Source organism: Triturus cristatus, chromosome 4_1, assembly GCF_964204655.1.
Source record: "Triturus cristatus chromosome 4_1, aTriCri1.1, whole genome shotgun sequence".
Taxonomy (NCBI): Eukaryota; Metazoa; Chordata; class Amphibia; order Caudata; family Salamandridae; genus Triturus; species Triturus cristatus.
The window spans coordinates 323496968-323521494 of NC_140585.1; the positions used below are offsets into that span (position 1 = coordinate 323496968).

The 24527-nt window shown below is 45.4% G+C and overlaps 1 protein-coding gene across 1 annotated transcript in view; it reads left to right on the plus strand.

Moving 5' to 3' along the window:
• The window catches only part of LOC146854876 (sodium- and chloride-dependent GABA transporter 2-like), a 183692-nt gene that overhangs the window by 153400 nt on the left and 5765 nt on the right, over window positions 1-24527 (plus strand). Inside the window, exons 6-8 of the mRNA XM_085651051.1 lie at window positions 9503-9605; window positions 10767-10867; window positions 20555-20725. Of these exons, the coding sequence (XP_085507177.1) occupies window positions 9503-9605; window positions 10767-10867; window positions 20555-20725 (375 nt within the window). The remainder of the gene's footprint in view (window positions 1-9502; window positions 9606-10766; window positions 10868-20554; window positions 20726-24527) is intronic.

The following is a 24527-nucleotide window of genomic DNA, read 5'->3' on the forward strand; positions in this document are numbered from 1 at the left end:
TAGGCTCCATACGTACGCGGGTGGGGTACAGGTCATACTTACACTGTTGGGGTGGTGGTACGGTACGTACATACACTGTTGGGGTTGGGGTGCGCTCCATGCATACGAGGTGGGGGTACGGGTCGTACTTACACTGTTGGGGTACGCTCCATGCATACGCAGGTGAGGGTCCGGGTCGTACTTACACTGTTGGGGTGGGACGTATACGTACGCGGGTGAGGGTACGGGTCGTACTTACACTGTTGGGGTGGGACGTATACGTACGCGGGTGAGGGTACGGGTCGTACTTACACTGTTGGGGTGGGGGGTACGCTCCATACGTACGCGGGTGAGGGTACGGGTCATACTTACACTGTTGGGGTGGGGGGTACGCTCCATACGTACGCGGGTGGGGGTATGGGTCGTACTTACACTGTTGGGGTGGGGGGTACGCTCCATACGTATGCGGGTGAGGGTACGGGTCGTACTTACACTGTTGGGGTGGGACGTATATGTACGCGGGTGAGGGTACGGGTCGTACTTACACTGTTGAGGTGGGGGGTACGCTCCAAATGTACGCGGGTGAGGGTACGGGTCGTACTTACACTGTTGGGGTGGGGGTACGCTCCATGCATACGCGGGTGGGGGTACGGTCCGTACATATCCGTACCCATGCTGTGGAATGCTTGTGCGGGCCGTACCCGGGCCTTTGCCATGTGGGTACGAGCCGTCCCGCCATTGTTGGGGTGACGTAGGTGTGGGTGTGGTATGACTCGTACCCACGCTCTTAAGGCGTGGGTACGGGACGTACCTGTATAGTTGTGTTGCCGGTTCGCGTCGTCAGGCACTTCCGTTGTGGCGGACACTGGCTTTGCTGGACACGCCCCCACCCCCTCGTGGTGACCAGGGCATGGGGGTCAGGTATGTCCAGGGCATGTGTGCTGTGTGACTTTGGTGGAGGTTTTGTGGCCTGCCCCTGGTCTTTCCCCCCCCTTTTCCCCCCCTCCTTTAGTTGTTCTGACCTTCTGCGGCATCTGCGTCGGAACCTGTAGAGGAGGTCGACTGCTATGAGGGCCGGGAGGACACGTAGGTTCCGGTCCATGTCTGTCCGTCGCGTACAGGTCCTCCTTGTTCGCGTCGTCCTGATTTCCCGGCAGTTTTTGGCAGCCGGAAAATATTGTCCGTGCGGTATGACGTCGGTGCGAATCGTAATTCCTGGTTCGTGAATGGCAGGCTGCGTGCGTCCCGACGTCACGTCGGCGCTTTCCTGAATCGCATTTGTATGTTTATTTTCGTCGGTCGGGGTTTTGTACGATTCGTACGGAAATTGAGTTTCCGTGCGAATCGTAATTCCATGTTTGTATATTTTGACGACCGGGTACGCGTCGGGCGGTGAATGTGCTCCGTCCGACGGTTCGTACCCGGTTTTTGCAGGATCGTGATCGGCACCTTACTAGGGAGCAACAAAACAAATCGGCATCCAACAGAAAAATTTGTTGTACATAATAAAGGATAGACTGGAGCAATGTGGCAGAAAGGAGAGAACTTCTAGATCTAAACGCCAGTGTCCTGGACAGCAGCTGCAATCGCCAGTCCAACTGGATACCAAATCCGGCTCAATCTCCTCCTCTGTGGATAAATCCCTACCAAAGTTAATTCCCGCCACCAATTCCAAGGAGCAGAGGGTTCACTAGAGAGCCAGGAGTGTGCAAGCACCAGTCTGGCCAGGGAGATTGAGAACAAGTATAAGCCCACTAAATGAGGAGGGATCCCCGGTGAATGTCCCAACATAATCAGCTTTGAGTCAATTGAGTCTAGAAAGTTTGATTTACTATACATCTTGAAAAAGACAAATGTCCAAAATGAGGGCAGAGCAGGATAGGAAGCAAAGATGTGGACACCCAACTGCAATTCTCCACCCAGAGCTTCATAGCAAAGAGAAGTATAATACAGATCATTAATGCATTTAAAATGATGCACCTTAACGTGCGATACATTCAGAACCCACTGTACCATGAAATTGCTTCGACACAAGTCATTGGCCGTTATTTCTGTCTTGAGGAGTAGCCTCAATTTATTAGCCCTTTGCTGGAATGTGTCAACTAAATGATCTTGAGAGAAAATGCAAATTAGCTCATAGACCACCCAAATATTTCTCTTTATCGGAGCTTTCATTATAAGTGATAATAAGGGATTATCGAAACATCAAATCTTGACTTCCTTAAGACCAGTGATGAAGTGTTGTTCTTGGAGGTACCTATAAAAACCATTATGAGGAAGAGAAAACTGCTGCTGCTAGATCTCAAAGAAGAGAAGAACATCACCCTCAAACAGTTGGCCCACATTAAGAAGTTTAGCTCTCTCTCTACTCTCCCAAATACTATTGTGAACACAGGCAAGTAATTTGGGGTTATATCCTAGCTATCTAAGCCGGTTAAGCGGGGTGATGCAGGAGCATATATGCATAAGGGAACTTTAAATGAAAAGGAGGCCCTTCAGGGTCATAAAACGCGTTGTCTTGAAATACAGTGTATCCACAGTACCAACACCAGGGACAATTGATTCACCCAGTGGTAAAAAATCAGTGAACATATGTCCTGGTGCCCACTCCACTCCCCCACCCCAACACCAGGTGAAGTTGTAAAACAAGAGGCCAGGTAGTAAAAACTCAAGATGGAAGTGAACCCCTGCCATTCTCCTTAGGTTGTTGAAGGAACAGTATCTTACAACAGGGCTTCTTATAGCACCATATAAACCTCTGCCACGAAGCTTCGATCTTAATAACATAAAGCCACTGGAAGAAAGAGAGGAATACAACGAAAGAGGTAGATATATTGTGGGAGGATAATAATTTTAATAAGCCTACAGTGTCCAATCAGGCCGAGGTGAAGACAGTTCCATTTCATAAAAGAATCAACTCTATGTTGGCAGAGCTTCTCGTAGTTGTTCTGAAAAATATCTGCCATACAGACAGATAGAGCAACCCCTAAATACACCCCTAACTCTACCCATCTTTCATCCTGAGTCTTATCTGAATTCATCTGATTACCAGAGACTTCCTCAAATGATTGAGCGCCAGTAACCACTGTATGCAAAGCACTGATTAGGGCTGGAGTAGGATCTGCCACTGCGTCCACATAAGCTAGAACTTTGATTTCATAATGGTTTATTCTAAGGGGCTGAATCTTGTCAGATAGTTTAAAGGATTAAAAAAAGGCTCTATATATAGAGTATGTAGCTGAGAGAGATGGCAGCCCTGACTGGTCCCAATAAAGATAAAAATGAAATCCAGGAGGGAGCTAGACAATGGATCCTTTTTTAAGCCCGGTATAGAGGCAACGCATTCTGGAGACAAAGGCAGAGTCTTACCTCGTGGTCTCTATAGATCTTCAAAGGAAAGGCCAGGAGGCCCGGTCGAAGGCCTTCTTGGCATCTAGAAGGATCATGCCCATGGGCCTTTTGCAGAGAGCGGATATCTACAGGGCTGTAATTGCCATATTGACTTGAGATGTTGTATCACAACTCAGAATAAAACTATGCTAATTTGAATCGACTATCCCGAGATAATTATGGACAATTGATTAGCAAGAAGTCACGTATAGATCTTCAAATCTACATTGATTTAAGGGATCGGGCGCTATGATCCACAAAGTGTGGAACCTTTCTATTTTTGGGGAAAAATAACAATAGTAGTCTTACCCCAAGACTCATGAACACAGCCAGATGAATCAAAGGAGACAAACAAATCCATAAGCACCAGTGCCAAAATCTGAGAAAAGGTGGCATAAAAATCCAACAGGATCTGATCTGGTCTGGGGGCCTTCTCTTTGGCCAGGGAGCTACTAGTGTTTTCCACCTCCAGGAGACGTATTGGTGCTACTAGTTGAGAATGCTGGATAGGGCTCAATTTATGATAGAAATATCACCAAACATATTTGGCAGAGGAGAAACAGTCATCTCAATAAAGGTCTTGATAGAACTGTTGAAAGATGTCTCTGATAGCAACTGGATCGACCACAAGCTCCCCAATCTCATCCATAACTTGCTGGATGGTATCAAAGCTAATACTATCCCTGGCTTTAATGGAGAAAATCTGCCCCATTTCCTGAATATTTCTGAATCAGGATATTTGCCTGGTGCGACCCTTTTTGAACACTCGATCACAAATACCATATCTCAAAGAGGCTCGGAGGGCGATAGACTGCTCCAAAAGACACTCAGCCCAGAGTCTGTCCCTGGCGATAATGCTGTATCTCAGCTTGGATTCTAAAGTATCAAGAGTCTGACGGGTCGCTGTTTCCTCTGCCATGCAGACTGAAGAGTTTGTCCATGACACAGAGCCTTGAGTATGTCTCAGACCACCAAGAGTAATGCCGAGTCAATTAGGAACTCCAAAAACATCTGTAGGTGTAGCCATCCTCATGTAGCAATTTATGTTCAAATGTACAGCCTCGAGGCGCCAATGTCTGAATAGGCCCATTGGGTTGAATAAACAGAGATCGATAAAGATGGTTGGATAAGACCCTCGGGTTGAGGGCCAACTTCGAAGATGAGACCGGCGTATTGCTAACCAAAAGCATGTCTAACTGTGACATAGCTTTATGGGGAGCAGAGTATAATGTAAATCCCAGTTCCTTGGGCCACTCAAACCACCAGAGGTCAACCAAAGTGTATTAAGAAATTTGTTGACACAGAGCCTCCTTGAGTCAATGCTTACCCCCAGGACCCGAGCCAGGATAGACCCTGTCAGAGGCCTGAGACCCTGAGTCTCTATTAGGGCATAGAGATCCATTAAAATTACCGCAGACAAAATAAGGTGGAAGCCAGAGAAGAAGCTTGATCAGCAAAAAATCGAGAACCCTCTGGTCCTCTGTATTCGGGCCATTAACAACACAGATACTAAAGTGAATGCTATCCTTCTAGACAGTCACCAAAAGCCACCGTCCCCATGAATCCACTCTCTGACGCAAAAACCCCTGCCAATAACACGTGGCCCATCTGAGCAGAAGTAAAACATGAGATGGACACAACTCTATATCCAAACTCCTTTGACAGAGAACTTTCTGCATGAAATAGATACGTTTCTTGAAAACATAGTTTGTGGCTTAAGGGTGTTCAATTCCTTCCATACCAATTTGCGCTGGTGCAGTGATTTGATCCCATTAATATTCCAGGATAAGAAGATGTGCAGCTTCTGTTCAGGACACCTATTGCCAATGACTAATTACATTGTATCCAGTCCACGAGCTACCCCTCAATCGAATATAGCATATTACAACGCATGCGAATACACTGCATGCTATTACAATGCGGTCATTACAATGAACGCGTTGTTAATACGCAACACCTTTACATCACAAGTCATTAGAATGACTTGCTGGAGGGGGTGTGCTGGACTTAAAAATAGTATGATTTATTATTCCTACTTGAGTTTGCACAACAGCAGGGAATGCGTTGGACTTTATATTCAATACCTTTGCGCCCCCTAAAGCAAGTCGTAATGGTTTGCGATGTAAAGGTATTGCGTACTACCAACGCAGTCGTTGTTACAACCGTGTTGTAATAGCACTGCGTTGTGGCAACAGCGTTGTAAACGCTATTTCCCCCCTCAGCCATGCAGATTGCTGCCAATACACACAATAGGTATATTGCTAGACATAAGTAGGTGCCATTGTTTCCCAACAACAGACTTCTCAACCTCAAATTTTCTGCTGTCTTCCCCCTGTAACCTGTCCATTAAACAACCAATCCAAATTTGCATTCCATGTCCACCCCAACCGCCACCCCTAACCCCTAATTCCCATAGAGGCGAACCTCCCCCCAAGCTATGCCCTAAGAAAAATGGCCATTAACCCAACCATAATGGTTTGCCATTTCTAGAGGTTCATAGCTTAGTTCGACCCCTGGTCCACCCACCCTGGAGTGCAACAACAAATCACAAGCAGATGAAGCACAACTAGCAAACAGCCTACAAAAGGGATAGAAGAACATGGGGATAAAGAACTTGACTTCAAGAAAGAAAAGAAGGTGAAAACCCTATCCGTCATAAGACTATAACACCTCCCACAGAGCCAATAACCTAATCCAATGGATACCAGATCATCTGAAGACACTTACGCTTAAAGGAAAGTGAATCGTCATTAAGCCAAAGAAGACATAAACAGCCAACAGAGCAATATCAACCACCGGACTGCCATTTTGTCAGCAACTCCTGAACCTTTTGACCTTCATAACAATAAAAGGCCTGACCCTCCATTGGGATTTTCAGATTTGCAGGTCCCATAAGAGAGACAGATAACCCAAGCTTCTGGAGCGCTGGGATATGCCCCTGGAGTTGCCAATGTCTCACCACAATCTGGTGACAATAATCAGAGCGGACACAAAAATTCCACCCCACAGGCTTTAACAGGCCACTTGGAAGTGGCAGCTCGGTAAATCTCTTGTCACAAAATAAAGTTCCCAATATAGATAAGGATGGCCTGGAGATAGCGAGGACACTTACTGTAAGGTCTGAATGGAAAGTGGTGTACCCTCTGGACCACGCAGTCCATGTGCCAGTCACTCAGTGTGGGAAAATTCTCACCAAACAGGTGGACAACAGAATTGCTAGGGTCGTCACCTTTCGTGCCTTCAGGGACACCTAAAACTCACAAGGTATTTCGACTGACCTGTTCTTCAGATCTGCCAAACTGGATGAGTCATGCTGAACAATCACTTCACTATTTTCTTGCACCAACATTTGGAGGACTGTCTGGGATGATTCCACTGCCTCTAGTCGCGATTGTATAATATCCATGTTTTCCGTTTACGGAGAGCAACATGAGTTTTCAAATGAGCTGCCTTCAATGTAAACATGTCTTCCAGATATCCTTCCCTATGCTGCACAGGGAGATGATAGATAGTACCCAAAGTGTGAGCATCCTGTGACGATCCTGCCATTGGTAGCCCTGCTAAGGAGGGGGGGGGGGAGCAACCCCCAGAGCTTGGTCATTATGTAAGGACTGATTGGCCACTGATGGAATAATAGGGGCACCAACTCCAATGGAGAACAATTAGCAGGGGTTAGCTCTGTCCCATAGACTGGATCCCATAGTATCTCCTCTGCTCCATCCAGCGAAGGGGCAAGATCAATTACCACTTGCTTGAAACCTGCCTAAACAAAGTCCTTGAGCTGGGTACTTTGGCACCCCCCCCAAGACACTCCTTCTCCTTCAGGAAAACAATCTAATGGCAATGAGACCAAAACTCACGGAGGGTTTATTTGGGAGTTCTGAGAAGTTGGGGCAGACCTTGGTGACTGAGACTGATTGGGCCACTTGATCCACCTCCTCATTCCAATCACTGTTGGACAGGTCCGAGGCGAATAAGGCCTCCTGGTCGTAATGCACCCCCCCCATCCCCCAAGCGGCAGGTTCCGAGCCATCTGGGAGGGCCAATGGGGAGGACATAAGAAGTTGTGTCACATATTCTGTGGGAGCTAGCCCCACCTCAGTTTTTGACTGTTGGACTGGGAGGATGCCGGTCATTATAATCGACTCCTTACTACTTGCTGGGAGATGTGCCGGAGAGGAAGGAGGGGGGCTGAGCTGCTGACTAGAACTGTGCTTCCTTTAAAACTGCCTCAGGACCCAGGTCATCCCTAGAGGAGACAGAGATGAGGCATGGAAGTGGAACCATGAAGGAGTCCAGTGTTCACTTTGGGCCTGCTCCGTCCCACTAGGGCCAGGCACCAACTGGGAATTATCACCAGACAGCATCTCTGTGGGGGTCTATATACAGACTGGCCACGTCAGCTACTCCCACCCACTCCATGATATGGGGGTACAACTGAAGATTGTATGGCACTTTCATTACCCCTGAGCCTGTTGTTACCCTGTTTACTGAGTAGCAATAATTTCTTCTCCCGCTTTGAGGAGATATGAAATCTGGCTGAGTCCAGCTGCCCTCAACTCTGTGGCTCCACAAAGCCAGCATCTTGGGTTGCATGCTGTCAGCAACTCAAAAATACCCTGCAGCATTAACAAAATCTCCTTAATGGGCTTTACCGCCTCTGTCCTTATCCACTATTGTCGAGTAAGTGCTCCCATGGGGGTTGAGCAGACTATAAACTAGTATAGTGAGCAAAGCCTACAATAAAGTGTCTGTAAAAAAGGACAAGGGACTTTCTCCTCTCTTTGCAGATGAGATAGCAGGTATTACCACTCCCCCAACTGCCGCTGGTGCTACAAACTAACAGGCTGGCGAGCGGCGCCTACGAACCTGAGCTGGGAAACATACATGGGCTTCTGGCCAAGGAGTCTTTCGCCTAATCCAAGGCTCCTGTGACTACCTTCTCCCTGTAATTGCAGCAGCTGCAGAATCCCCCGGGCCCTCCTCTACCAATAAATGAAGCCTGAAGAGAGCCAGTGGGTAGATAAAGCTCCGTTGGCCAGAAACCAAAAGGTTTGAGCTGCTGCCGGCTGTGGCGTCCGGCGTCAGCTCCTGCAGTATGCTTTGCACTTCACTTCCCTGATATCGTCCTCATTTTTTAAATCACCGCCAGCCGGGGGGCGTGGGGGTGGGTTGGGTGGAAAGTCACATCTCACTGGAGACCAGATGTTGGTAAGGGCCAGGTAGAAGCAGAGAACTCAAGGCAAAATTCTGTGTACTCCCGGGGAGCATGCCCTCCGGCCAACTTCAGTCGTGAGCCATCATCTTGCTTCCCAACTTCCTCCTCCTTCCTGACACCTTTTTTCTAGTCTTGCATATGTTTGGATTCATTCACTTTGTCTCTTCCATTTCCTTTTCTTTCCGTTTTCTGTTTCCTTAGGACTCTTGCCTAGTTCCATTTTGACCTTCCCATCCTTGTGTTTAATTTTATAAACATCTGTCTGGATTTATTAACTACTCTTTTTCTTCTTTCTGCTCTTACTTCTCCTCAGCCATCTTGCTTGACCCCACCCTTTATTTGTTTTCCTTATACTGATACATTTCTCTTTAGCTCCATCCCACAACATTATAGATGTATTTATAAAGCACATGTTCACTCTCGGGGCTCCTTGGCACTGTCTAATTGGTGTGTATTGTTATCCAACTCAATGGTACTTATTTTATTTAGTTCAGAAGGATAATAAGCTGAGTGTTTTTAAGTGGATGCATTAGTCAACTTAGCCACCAGACTTTACCCCAGTTTCCTCCTCCTCCTTCTTTATCCTCCTCTTTTATTTTTTTCACTTCTTTTCCTTCTTCTATTCATCTCTAACTCAAACTTGCTCTCTTTCTCCTGTTCTTCTCCCTTCACTTCCTCCTCCTTTTCTTTTTCTTTCTTCCTTCTCCCTTTTCTTCTTAACATCTTTCTTTTTCACTTAATCTCCCTTCTGTCACTCTCATGCCTCTCTTCAATGTGATATTTATTTGCATGCTCTCCTGCAATGTTTCATTTTATCTTCATGAACACATATTCACATTACTCAGCATGTTCCCTCTGTTCTTTCACTCTTGCACTAATTACTCCTGTACTCTTCTTTCTTCTTTATTCCTCTAGGGTGGAATGTACATATTCCAACTCTTCGATTACTATGCTGCCAGTGGAATGTGTCTCCTATTTGTTGCAATTTTCGAAACAATCTGCATTGGTTGGGTATATGGTGAGTACTAAAACAACTCATATGTAAGAGAAGTCCAAACTTATGAATCCATCTTTTATCAGATCACTTCAGGTCAATCACATAGGCAACCCATATATTAAAATGGGGCTGATGCAAATTTCCTATCCTTTAGTCACTTTGACATCCCACGACCTAGACAACAGAATGTATTTATCAGTCGAGCAAGGCAATAAGGCCAAAATCGTGCCCATCTTCTCAATAGACTTTTAGACTGAAATTCCTGTCTCCTGACAATTTTTCTTTTGAAAATTCCCACATTCAATATGACAATTTTCTTTAATGCACAAATGTATTCAAAATCATCTGAACAAACTTTCCTTCAAGAGCTATTGAATCTCTGCTGTATTTAGGAGACAAACTAAACTAATTCAATAGAAATCTACTCAGTGGCATTCCCCGTGGTTTACAAATTGTGGATGGATGCATTTCTATCCATCATTTTCTTGTTGTACCCAACTGAGATCTATACCCACATCAATCTTATGGTAAACAGTGTGATTCCCTGAGACAGACAAGCGTGTGTCATATTTCTTTTTGGACACTGGTTTAGTGAAGGTAGAACCAAAAAACAATATGGAAATGTCAGATTAACTCCAATCTTCTCAATCGGGCATCATATGTTGTGATGCCATGAGTACTGCTGAAGAATACATCTTTTTTCCACTATGAAATGTGTATATTATTTTTATTTGTACTTTATTAATTCTTTTACAATTGTGCCACTTGCCTCTTTTAAAACTCCAGAGTACTTGGGGCATGTTAAAGCCAAAGAACCTAACACTGTAGGGGGAGACGTCCATAATGCATGTAAGTAACACAATACAGATTAACCAAAAATAAACATACTTCTACAAAAGAATGAATCAACCCACCAGGCTCATCACAATGGGCGTGCTAAGGTAGTATAAGGCCATGATTTTTCTATTTTTCCTTGGAGGATACTAATATTATATACATAGAAGCAAGTAGCTCAAAGCTACAAAATAACTTCTGACATTCCTCCCACCCACTGTTTCCTACATTCAATCATGGATAGAAGAGTCTGGGTGCCTAATGTCTCAGAAGACAGCACAGGGATTCCACGGTTTTCGTTCGCATGATTCTGTTCATACATCAAATCTGCTTCCTCATTTTTTCCAGGTGCCGATAAATTCTATGGTGATATTGAACAAATGATTGGCTACAGGCCACTGCCGGTGATCAAGTACTGCTGGAGATTTGCAACACCAGCTGTGTGCGTGGTAAGATCTCAGGGAGACAGACACTATGCGCTTAAAGAGGGGAGGGATAGTATGGTTTCAAAGGTGAAATAGTAGTGAAATACCAGTATTCAGGAATCAAAGAGATACTTGAACCAAGATGACAAACAACATCTTTGAGCTCCTCCTAATGGCCATTGACTGGTTCAAATGTTTTCTGTAACAATCATTTACTACGATGTTTTAACTATGCAGTGCCTTTACCACGTAGCCTTTACAATGCAAATCTTTACTGTGCATATGCCTTTACAACACATGTCTTTACCACCCAAGGTATGCATAGTTAAAGTAAGTATAAGTGTATGGTGACCACCACTAAGTCATATGCGTGTATATGCGTGTGTGTGTGTGTGTGTGTGATAGATCCCAAAAGCGAGAAAAACTCCACTCTCAGTAGGTGGGAGCTGTCAAACTGCTCCTGATTGTTGGGAGCTGAGTTTTCATTTGTTTTCTTGCCTGCTGTCAAGCAGACCGGGAAACCGATGAAAGGATTGCTCCTACATGCAGAGAGCAGCATTTTAGGCTACAACCTATGTGCGGGAGTAATGCCGGCAGGTGAAGAGCCAGCAGAGGCTCCCCGCGGTTCCCAACACAGTACACTGGTACCCTGGGTGGGGTACTCAGGTCTAAAATCAGCCCAGAGTGGGGTACTGCCTGGTGCCCCTCCCCCACTGAAATTTGGACAGGCCCGGGGGAATAGCATCCCCAGGAGGATATATTCCCAGGGATTGGGGCCATGCAGTCCCCTCCCTCATTAAGTTTTGGCAGGGACCTGGGGGTTGGGGGTCCCTGGGGACGAAATCAGCCCGGCGAGGGGGGCAAGGCCAATATCTGTTTTAACGGGGGAGAGGAAGTAGAAAGCAAAAGCAGGATAAAGCACTCACAGAATTGGGGAGGAAGCAGAGTGGTGTATTAGCAGAGTGAGAGATGGGTCTTTGGCTAGCATAGAATTGTGAGAGGGTGTGTGAGTGCCTGTGTGTGTCTGTGAGTGGGTGTGTGGCTTTCTCGGTTGATATGTGAGAGGGTCAGTGAGTGCCTACATGGGTCTGAGGGGGTGTGTCTCATAGACCCACAAACAGACCCGTGCAGGTACACACACCTATTCACAGACCCAATGAGACCTTTAAATACCTACTCACTGACCCACACAGACACTCTCACATCCACTCACAGACCCATTCAGACACTTACATACCCACTCTCAGTCCCACTCATACACTCTCACACTTCCTCACAAACCCACTCAAACACATATCCACTGACAGACCCACTGACACACCCACTCATAGACCCACTGAGAGACCTACCCACCTACTGACAGACTCCCTCAGACACTCATGCACCAACGCCAAAGACTTTGAGTTAATCAAAGCAATCCATGTCCTGGACATCTCCCAATCCTGTTTCAGAAGCAACCATAGAACTCCAACCCTCATCCTGCAAGACATCTCTGCTGCCTTAGACACCGTCTCTCACAACACCCTAGTCACAAGACTCCAAGAAGCCAGCATCCGTGACAAGGCCCTGGACTGGATCCACTCATTCCTCACTGGTTGAACACAGTGAGTCAGACTACCTCTGTTGCGGAGTACCCCAAAGCTCCTCCCTGAGCCCACCCTCTTTAATGTCTACATGGCCCCTCTTGCAGCCATCGTCAGAAACTATAGAATCAACATCGTCTCCTACGTCGATGACACCCAGCTGATGCTCTCCCTCATCAACTTCCAGAAACAACTCCCACAGTGGATGAAGGCCATTACTACCTGGATGAAAAACAGTTGCCTCAAACTCAACTCGGACAACTCCTTCTGGCCCTCCACATTGGGAACCCCGCCTACCCCCACAGACAACGCACAAAACCTCAGCACCATACCGGAGTCCTCTCTCACAATAAACCATCAGAAAAGCGCCTTCTCCTCATCTTGCTTCCAGACGCTTGACCTGCTTCAAAAGATATTTAGATGGATCCACACCAATTCCAAAAAACGGTAAACCACGCACTCATCAGCGGCAGACTCGTTTATGGCAAGGCACTCTATGCTGGTGTCACCCAGAAAATCCTCAGAAAACTACAGAATGTTCAAAATGCCACAGTCAGACTGCTCCTCTACATCCCCCGCGCAGCCATATCACCAAACACCTTTGAGAACGCCACTGGCTTCCAGTCAACAAAAGAAGCACTTTCAAGCTCCTCACATACGGCTACAAATCCCTCCACGATGCAGGACCAGCATACTTGAACCACTGCCTCTCATTCCATGTACCCACCAGACTCCTCTGCTCTCCCCAGTTGGCCCTGGCCCCCATCCCTCAGATCCACAAGACTAGAACTGGAACTGGAAGAAGATCCCTCTCCTACCTCACTGCCAACACCTGGAACACCCTGCCTCTCCACCTCAGACAATCCCCGTCGCTAACCTAATTCAGGAAGGATCTCAAGACCTGGCTCTTCAACTGAACCCCAGCCCTCAGACGGTTCAGCAGCCCACTCCCTCCCCCTAGCACCTTGAGACCCTCGTGGGTGAGTAGCGACGCTTTACAAACAATGATTGATTGATTCATTGATTAATGCAGCCACTCATAGATCCATTCAGGCACTCATGTACTCACTCACAGACCCACTGAGACACTCACACACACTCATAACGCCACTCAGAGATTCCCTTAGACACTCATGCACTGACTCACAGAGCTATCACGAGACTCACAAACCCACTCAGAGACTCACACAGCCACTCAGACACTCATGAACCCACTCACAAACCCTCTCAGAGACTCATGCCCCCACACACACACTTACTTTGAGACTCACACACACCGCTGACCAAGCCACTCAGACACTCACTCTCCCACTCAGAGACCCATTCAAATACTCACACACTCACTCACAGACCAACTCAGACACTCATGCACCCACTCACTCACCCACTCAGAGACTCATCTATCCATTCACAGACCCCCCTCAGACACTCATGCAAACACTCACAAACCCACTCAGACACTCATGTACCCAGTCACAGACCGACTCAGACACTCACAAACACCCACTAACAGACCCACTCAGGCACTCATGCACCCCCTCACACAGCAGTGTACACACCCATATGGTCACTCATATACCCACTCACAGACTCATACAGCTACTCACACACCCACCCTCTGAATTATAAAGCCAGGATACAGTTAAGAAATAAAATTTAAAATATCTTAGAAATTCAATAAAAAAAACGATGGTCGCGGCCGTAGCAGCTCCTCCCCCTAGGTCATCGGGAGTGTGGCCTACTGGTGGTGATGGCGCCGAGGCCTTGAGTCACTGCTGCGGTCTGGATTTGCCCCTGCAGTAACAGGTGGGTTCCGCTGCTGTTCAGCCAGGGGGACACTGCAAGGATAGTGCGCAGAGCGACCCTGACGGGCACACCGGGGGCAGCCAAGAAGTGCCGATCTCTCATCCTCATTGTTATATCACCGTGGGCCCTCTGAACGCGCTACGGCTCCGCGAGGGGATCCAGTCGTGAGGAGATGGCTGGCTCCAGAGCATGGGACGCTGCCACTTTGCCCTCTTCACCATGCAGCATCGCTCCAGAGAGGTTTGTAGCTAATATTGGCACCCTTGCGCCGCCAGAATCGCTATTAAGGGCCCGTGGGAGCGGAGAGCCTCGTGTAAGCGTCCTACCAAGACACCATCTTGGCCATGCCCCCCAGGTTTCATTTTTAACACAATGATTTTGCATTCTTTTAATTTTTCTTGGCTTTATCCACCTGCCCCTACACATTTGAGTAGGATTGACCTGCTGAAATCTGTCAGAGGGAAATAGTGGCGGATTAAAATTAACATTTAACTGGGAATATCGATCCATATGCAACTCCTATACACACAAATATTGGATTTATAATCAGTGCCTTAGTGCTATGGAGTTGAATAGAACTGGAATATTATCTCCAGAGAAGGGCAAAAGAGGACAAAAAAACTAGCAAAAATTACTTTTATACACAATCTATGCCTCCCATTTGCATCCTGTTTCACAGCTATAGGAGTGGGCTCTGGTAAGCCACATGGGAAACACTACGATACTCCCAAAAAATATTTAAAAAAATATCGAGGAGCAGAAATATCAAGTTTAAAATGTCATGATGCACAAATATTGTGTGCAAAAATATTGACCGGAACATAGGGGCTGATTACGACGGTGGAGGGACAATCACCGACAGGCTGTCGGTGGTGGTCCCTCCGCCATTGTAATGTGGCTTTCCGCCCACCATATTACGATGGCGGGCGGAAGTGTGGCAGTCGGAAAGACTGACCGCTATGGTCCAAACGGGCAAATTTAATCCGACAGCCCGCCGGAGCAACTGTTATTGCCTGCAGGGATTATGATATCCCTTTCCATCTGTCACTCCACGGTGGTAAACTCACTGTGAAATGGCTGGCGGAAACTGATTTGTGGGCCCGCAGCGGGCCCCCCTTTATCCCTGGAGCTGGGACATGTGCTCGGGCTGTCTCACTACATATCCCAGCACCATGTGGTTGGCACCGTAAGGTGCCTGCCACGTAGTGAAAGGATATGTAACCAGTCTCTGTCTTGTACTGCGGCGGGTGCTGCAGACCAAGGCACCCGCTGCAATACAAAACATAGGAAATGCTACCGCCTCAGTGGCAGTCGCATCGTAATGCGTACTGTGGGACTGCCGCCTTGTAGGCGGGAGGTCCCAAATATGAAACGATGGTGCATGGACTGAAGTCCATCCACCGTGGTAATCAGCCCATAGTTTTGAAGCAAAGTAATATTGATGGTAGAAATATCTATTTTGGTAACATTGATGTTAAAAATATCTATGGGGTGATTACGATGTGTGGAACCACCCAACTGTAGGTTGGTGGTTCCAACCGCACAATTTGGATGCGACCAACCTAGGGGCAGTCGGAAACATAAATTATCCAATGGCAGCTTGTGCGGCAGGCGGACAGGCCTGCAGCACAAGCTGGCATTGAAAATTTGATGTTTTTAAACATCCCTGCACTGTGTGGCAGGCACCATGCATCCCTGCACTGTGTGGTAGGCACCATGTGGTGCCTGCCACTTGGTGCAGGGATGTTTTGGGGGCACCACAGGTGCCCCTCAAGCCCCATATCAGCGGGCCAGAGGGCCAGAGGGGAGGGAGCCCTGCTAGGGGCCCCCAAAGTCACTTTCAGACAGCCTTTCCATGTCAGAAAGGCCGACATGGAAAGGCTGTCGGAAAGTGCCTTCCTAATCACAATGGCGGAACAGAGGCCAGATTCACCGTCATTATGGGATTATTTTGTCTTCTGACGCCCGACACGTCGGAAGCACAGCAGAATACCCCCGCAGGTTTGCCCTCAACCGTTGTCATCATAATACAGTGGTTGGAGTGAAACCAACGATATCGGGCAGAAAGCCTCTGACAGGTAGTAAATTGTAAAATAAATTATAATTATTATTTTAATATTAGTTTAAAATGACATATGTTTAAATAAACACACACATATGAGTTTTTTACGTAAGTATAAAAGTTTTATATAACTATAAAATATTTAAATATATTTAATTTACAATGTATCACAGTTTAATGTTAATATATTTAATGTATGCTATGTTTAACTATGTTTACATTAAAAAACAATATTTTTGTGCTCAATATTAGTGTATAATGATTTTTTTCAAATATTTTCGTTATTTACATTTAAGAATAGGATAACAATATTTTTATGCTTGATATTTTTGACACAATATTTATGTTCTGTGATATTTGTGGTTTCGATATTTTATCAGTGAACCAAACACTGAGCGTGTCTCACATTCCTACACCCTAATAGTCACTGACTGTGCTGGTCTAGACATAGTGGAATCAATATGCTTTGTCATTTGATGAATGACAAAAAGGCCACTGTAAGTGAGCTGACGTAACATTGTTTAACTGCAACCCCGTCCCTGGGGAACTGCTTCTGTGAGAAAAAGGAGGAGACCAATAATGTGAGAAATCCATGCAGTTCTGAGAAGGAAAGTAAATGTTTAGTTTAGCAAGAACTCCAGGATTAAGGTATGTGGACAGATAAAGGAAGGGAGACATTTTTAGGTCTCGGCTAGACAGCTCATGTGCTGTCTCGAAGAGACTGTTGTATTCAATATGTGGGTTTAGCCTGCACACATTTGCTGGCTCCATCGTTGCTGTCATATTCTTTCTCCCCATTTGTCCATGCCATGCATACATCATGCCTCTTCCTTTGTTTAGTCCTCCCTGAGAGCATGGACCAATTAGTACTATCCATCAACTGTCCCATTTTAAGAACTGTTTTAGGGGCTTGATCCAACTTTAGCACAGTCGCGCCGGCTTTCCGTAAGCACAGCTGGGCCAAACCCATGCAAGGACCGCCGGCTGTATTACAGTGTAACTCTTGGACGGTGGACGGTCCTTGCCCGTTCCCATGGTGGTGCCTGGAAAACAGGCACCACAATGAGAACATCAAAAATGTTCCAGCACGGCATGCACGGTGATGTCCATGCCATGCTGGACCTTTGGGGGAACACAAAATGTGCCATCTAAATGTTTGCCCATGGCGGGAGCACAGGGGCCCTATAGGGCCCCCTTTATTCCTGCACCGCCAGCCTTTTCATGGCGGTTCTCCTGCCATGAAATGTCCGGCGGTGCAGGAGCTCGTAATTTGCTAAGCAGGACTGGGCAAGGCCTGCTCAGAATACTACATTGTGACGCTCCTCCACCTGGCGCAGCGGGCGGTCCTCCACTGCAACGACTTTAGAAGTCATAATGCGGCAGATAGACCACCACAACTGCAAGACTGCCAAACTCAAAAGCAGGCCCTAAGTTTTTCTTTGTTTTTGAGCTTTTCACACGAGCACTCGCGTTTTCTCTTGCTCTGAGCTTCATTTCTGTAAACAGGCCTGTAAATCCTATTATTATCTTGTTACATTTGCTGTGCATTCAAAGACCAAGGTGAAATGTCAGACAGTGTTTTCTGAGGGTGCCTGTTCACTTTTCTTTCTCTGACTTCAAAGTCAGAGGATTTTTTTAAATTAATGTCCTGGTGATCCTCTCAACCTAAAGTTATTTTCTTAAACACACCTGTGTAAGCCACACCCCTACAACAGCATGCACACACCAACCCACCAGTCTGTTTTTCAAGTGCTCGCCCCCGCATCAGCAAACAGCCTTATTAAATGTCAGAATCCTCTTGCAGCTCTGAGTAAGTACATCTCTGCATCCAATGTATGACAGAACTTTTCCATAAATGTTTTTTCACCACCTGCATGTGGTACAATCGCCACATTAAAACAGACAGGCTTTTTCAGATAATTATGGGCTGTTATTTTTCTCCGATTCCTGGTGGTAGTACCATCTTCGCAGTCTATTAGATGACTACTTGTTTATGCAAGGTTTGAGTCTTAATCCTTGATGTGCACCGCAGACATTACTGCTTGTGGAGTGTTTAACTTTGTTAGATAGCTTGGTTTGTTGGTGGCCATATTGATATGATATGCTCCGTTTAGGACAATATGAAAGGCCATATGTCAAACAAGCTTTTAGGAAATCATCAGAAAAAAGTACGCTGTTCAGTTATTTTCTTCTGAGTTATTGTTAGTATGAAATTAAAAATGTTTCCCGTTTTGTCATTTGCTTTATTTACCTACTATTTTAACATTAATTGAAATACTATTATTACTTAATATTTTAACATGTTTGTGATGGTTAAGGACAGTGAACAGGAAAACTTTATTTTGAGATACCTCTTTCAGTCTATAAGCAAGAAGCTTGCACCACATGGATCTACACAGTCAGTTCTATTTTAGTTTCTACTTTCATTCCTCCTTCTTATATCCCCAGCCATTGTAGAAGAAAATGCTAACAAGATCAGGGTCTGTGTACGAACTTAGCAGCTGGAACCAAGATGCAAGATCAGTTAAGGGGTAAGGCCATAAATCATGATGTTTTAGAGGGGAGGTGCTGTAATAAAAATCGAGATTTAATTTATTATTCTCCTTAAATATATTGTGCCAGCAGGAAGAAGTAATAGATCTGTCCCCTTAGCGTCCTTCAGGCTTCATATATATTCCTGCAGCAGGTGCATCAACCCACCAAACTATATTGTGCCTCATGGTATGAAGGTAAAGTTGTTCCAAGGCGGCTGAGTGTCGGCATTGACATTAACAAAGCCAATAGCTCTCACATCGCTGAGACCTATTGGCTTTGCCAATGCTTGTTACAGTATGCTGCCTTTATGACCCCAGAACAGTAAAAATAGCTCTGCAGAGCTCTGGGCAAAATATCAAAAGTGCTATCCTTTGTTTACTAACATCCAAATGTTGTCCAATAAAGTAATGAAGAGTCCGATTATGAGTCTGGCGGTCTTTTCTGCCATGGGGAATCATTCGGGGGCACAACATGAGCCCCCCTGTTTGCATGCACCCCAAGTTCCAGCACCGCCGTGGGAACAGCAAAAGAAAAGCCCGCCAGACACGAGTTGTACTCGTAATCAGGTGGGCGGGCCATGCACGGCTTTGGCGGTACTGTGCCGGTGTAAAGCTAGCGCAGCACCGCCAGACTCGTAATCAGCCCCTAAGTACTTATATTCAAAGTATTCTTTATTGGAAGGTATAGGGTTGACCACACACAGATCCTTGCATCTGCTAACCCACCTGAAGATGAGGCTAACCAAATGATAAGTCCAGTCATTCAATACAGACAGAGAATCAGTGTCTACTTTGAGATGCCTAATGACATTTCATGCCATTCACAAGAGTGATTGGCATGAATGGAGAGGGTAATAGCTTCAAATACCATTGATTTCCTACAAATACCGTTTACACTGAAACATGCATACTAGAAGTGAAGAGTCACTCAGATACATTTTTATGAAGATGAACGAGTTGGGGTTAGAAGAAAGAAATAACAAAGAATATGTGTTGAGGGAGAGCTGCTTCCCTTGTAGGAATAGAATGATCAACTCCATGGACCTGAGAACGACCCTTAGGTAGAGCAGTGGCACGGCGGTGCACCTCACCTCGTCACCGGTCCACCGAAGGGCGCTGCATCCGCCTACCAGATTACGACTTGTAGGTAGTCTGGCAGGTGGGCGGAGCGGCGGAATAGGATTGCACTACAAGGTTCCTGCATGGCATGGACTCAAAAGTCCATGATTGTAGGAACCTATGTGCATGCACACAGGAGGCACCAGTTATGCCCCTTTATGTACATCCACAAGCGATTGAGTCATGGGGGGCCCTTTTTCTCTCCTCCACAGTTTACATGGAGTAAGGGCCTCCATGTAAACCCTAGAGGAGAGGAAACTTGTAAAATGCCTTGTGGGACCGCTGAGTTCCTGCCAACCATATTGTGGCATCTGGCAGCTGCTCCAATGCGGGAGAGCTGACGGTCACAAGGCAGTCTGACCTACCAACTCCTAATGGGGCGGTAGGACCACGGGTGCTGGATCTGCCACCACCGCCCCACCGCAAGTCTGTCAGTCCTCGGACCGCCAGATTCATAATCAGGCTCCAAGTATGTTTTAGGTGACCCAAATAAGACCTCATCACAATCTTGTTTTTCTTTGGTTCTTCATCAATGCACATTGTTCTGATCATGCCTAGACCTTCACTTCTAATCGTACTCTTCATATTTTTCTATTCTCCTTTACAGGCAACATTCCTGTTCTCTGTGATTAAATACACACCCCTGACGTACAATAAAACATATGTATACCCATGGTGGGCTGATGCTATTGGATGGATGTTGGCAATGTCCTCCATAATCTGCATTCCAGTCTGGATAATCTATAAACTCCTCTCTATCAAAGGCTCCTTGACTGAGGTGAGTTCTGACACTTGGTAGGCATTGAATTCTTAATTTTGTCAAAGGTATGCCATCAAAAAATGAAAAGCATTGACCAAGAAACAGAACCAACAGGTCAAAATACTCCCGTGAAATGTACAGTGGTTCAACACAATAATAATGTAGAATAACTCCTAACCATTTTTTAATCTGGGAAATGTATTGTCCTCACTTATTGCGTTTTGAAGCATCTGATTTCAAAGAAGTGGAATATTTTCCACAAAGGAGCTGTTGGAAAGTATGTCCTAAGACACTTACCTAATATATTAATATAAGATTTGAAAATACATATGTGATAGCCATGTAGATTCTTGGACACATGGGTATGGATTAACACCTTAACTCTAGTGTAGCAACCAGTGTAGTCTTCCTAAGCATCCAGGATTTGTGTTCCACCCCAGGAAGCTTCGCACCTGCCCCAGCATCCAAATCCTGCATTTGTTTGAAGAGGGCCAGTACAGTGTGGTAAGTTATAGCTTGGACTGAGTAAGCAGTTTGCTAATCCAGGTGGTGGAGAAAGCAGCACTATTCATGCATTGTGCTTAAGCAAGATTACTTCTATTTATTGAAAACAAAGCAATCCATCAAATATGAAGGTTTTGTGAGATTTTGAAACCATGATGGAGGGTGGAGAAGAAAATCAGCAAGGCAGAAATACAAAATAAAGTCAATTGAAAGCAAAGTGAAGAATAAATACACTGCTATCTGCAACACAAATTAATAATTGGAAGGTTTAAACCTGTATTTGTGCAGGAGAGGAGCCAGAATACAACTGGGTAAGCCAATAAAAGCCAGGCTACTTAACCTGAATGGGCTGGATCCTATAATAGTGAGAGAGTTTTTTAGAGGTGTTAGCAGAACCAAAAGGAGACAAGAATCATAGATGGTAACAGTTAAGGTGGTATTTTTCACTAAGGGGTTCTGAAGGACATGAAAAACATCCGTTATTTTCTATCAGTAATTTTAGCTTATGTAGGGTTTCCCCCCCAAATCATAAATCACTGTTTTCTCTATCTATGTGGAGGAGAAAATGTGGTAGAAAAGGTGGTAGTCATATGGAACATATGGAACATAGCCTCGTCTCCGAAAGATACAAATGTCTGGCCTCCTGCTAACCAGTCCGATCAACATGTACATTTAGCTTCCCACCCAGATTGAATACAATTAACTGGAACACTGCCCCCTAATCATGACACTCTCTTTATATCATATCCCACCCAAATCCATATTGAAAAAAATACCTGGAGTCCTGCTGTCTAAACATACAATCCTCTGTGCCTTTCTACCCCCTTCCTGCCTAAAGCTAATGTCTTCCCTCCCAAAGGAGAGGAGAGAAGAGGAGAGGAGTGGAGGCAATCCACACACTTAAAGTAAGGCAAAGGGGAGACCTCTGCCTGAAGGGTTTGGTAATTAGATCAAATACAGTAGTGGAGTATTTGTTAAAAGGGGTGAGAGCCCATGTAAAATAACCATCACAATTCTTATCAGGGTAAACCACAAAATTCACTAAATAAACATGTGCTTAACCCTCTGGTAGCTTGGCACACAAGCAGTTAGGCTTCTCTTAGAGGCGATATGTAAAGTATTTATGCAGTAATCAAACAGTAATAAAGTGGAAAATACAGTCCAAGAAGATTTCCAAATCAATTTAGAACCGTAGAGGATACTTTATTAAATACAATGACACCAGAATGACAAAAATACAATCAGTAGAAAAGTAGTTATTAGCTCTTAAAGTTTTAGGTAGACATATAGCCTAAAAGCACAAAGTTCCAACTGGGGGTATCTGGTCATGCTGGACCGGGACGAAGTCACAAGTTTAGACTGACAATGATTGAGGGTGTGCCAGACACAAGACTAGGTTTGTTCCACTGGACGTTTTACCTTCACTTTGATGAGAACATGGTGTGGCAGCCTGTGGAGCTCTGCTTCATATTGTGTCACATCATGCTTAATTGGCTCCGGTGAGGATCTCAGTCAAGAGTTGCACAATTCTGTGAGGCTCTGCGTCGCTCTGTGTAAAATTCACTGAAGCCACTAATTAGGAGCTGCGCAATGATGTGATGTGAGGCTCTGTGCCACTCTGCGTTGGATCCAGTGAAGCCATCAATCAGAAGCTGCGTGGTGTTGTGATGCAAGGCTTTTCTGTAGATGCTCAAAGTTTACACTTTATCTTATAGACATGTTAGAGCATTCAAAGCAATAACTAAATATGTTGGTCATCTCTTCTTGTCTTCTGAGACTGCACCTAGTCTCAGAAGGCAAGACAAGAGGAGCAACGTATTTAGTGAAAAGTTATAACTTGTGCTCTAATGAAAGAGCTGAATGTGTTTCTTCCAGAGGTCCTCACGGATACAAGACACATCTTGTGTTTCTGATGTTGCTGAATTTAATGCCTTTGTTTTATTTGCCTAATGAATGTGGTATGAATGAGAGTACATCGGAACCTGTTGGCCGCTTTGAAATCCAATCCATCAGATGAAATAGCCATAGCTGGATTAAGGAAAACATATAAATTGGCGTTGAAGAATCCAAAAAAGGAGATTAGGGAGGATGCCCGGGATGAGCTCCTCTCCGTTGATGTAGTTAATAAGAGCGCAAAATTTTGGGCAGTGGTGAACAAGTCCTTTTTTCAGGAATCCAGTAACAGTGAACTTGACTGTGGTATCCAGGAACAGGCGTGGCTAAATCACTTTAAATCAGTCTATGAAAGGGTAGTCACTAGCAATAACCCTGACTTTAATGTGGAGAAATACGCCCTGTCTTTTACTGAGTCATACCTGAGGCAGACCTGTTTAAAGCAGATATTAAGATCTGGTCAAAAATATTATATAATGTTTTTGTTAATGCCTTTCAGCTAGAACTGCCAAGTACATGGTCGGAGTCCGTAATAATACCCATCTTCAAAAAATGTAATAGAGGGGATCCTAGTTGTTGTCGCCCGATTTCCCTCATCGACTCTGCAGTTAAGGTGCTCGGTAGGGTCGTGTTAGGACAACTCACGGGATGGCTTGAGGAAACAGATACCCTTTCAGCCCTACAGTATGGCTTTAGAAAGGGTATGGGTACGATAGATCAATGTTTAAATTTACATCTTTTGATCGGAAAATATATTATTGCCAAGAAGGGTGCACTTTACTTAGCATTCATGGACCTATCATCGGCCTTTGACCGAGTGAATAGGTCCAAACTCTGGACCATGCTCTTAAATCTAGGAGTTGATAAAAATATTGTATACTTCCTTGCAGATCTACATAGGGACTTATCAGCCACCGTGAGGTACGACCAGATGGGCAACTGTACTAAAGGCATTAACATTACCAATGGCGTTAGGCAGGGGTGCATTTTGGCCCCCCTACTTTTCACGCTCTATATCAACAACCTTGATTCCGCCTTAATTGCAGGTTGTAAAGATATTCCTCGAGCCGGGAAATGTTTGATCCCGGCGCTTCTTTATGCGGATGATGCTGCCCTGCTAGCCAGAACTGCTGTTGGCCTTCAGTCACTCTTAAACCTGTTTGCAGCCTTCATGAGATCTTTAGACCTTACTGTAAATTTTTCAAAATCTCATGTAATGGTAACTGGCTGTAACACTTCGAGGGTTAAAACCTTTTATTGTGAAGGGAACATAATAACTAGGGTTTCCACGTTCCCGTATTTAGGAGTGTTATTTGATGACCAGGGCTCGTGGGGAAATCAAATTTTTGCTAAAAGGAATGTCTTAACTAGAGCCACATTGGCGGTCTTAGGCTTCGCACGCAAACTAGGAGCTAGACCCATG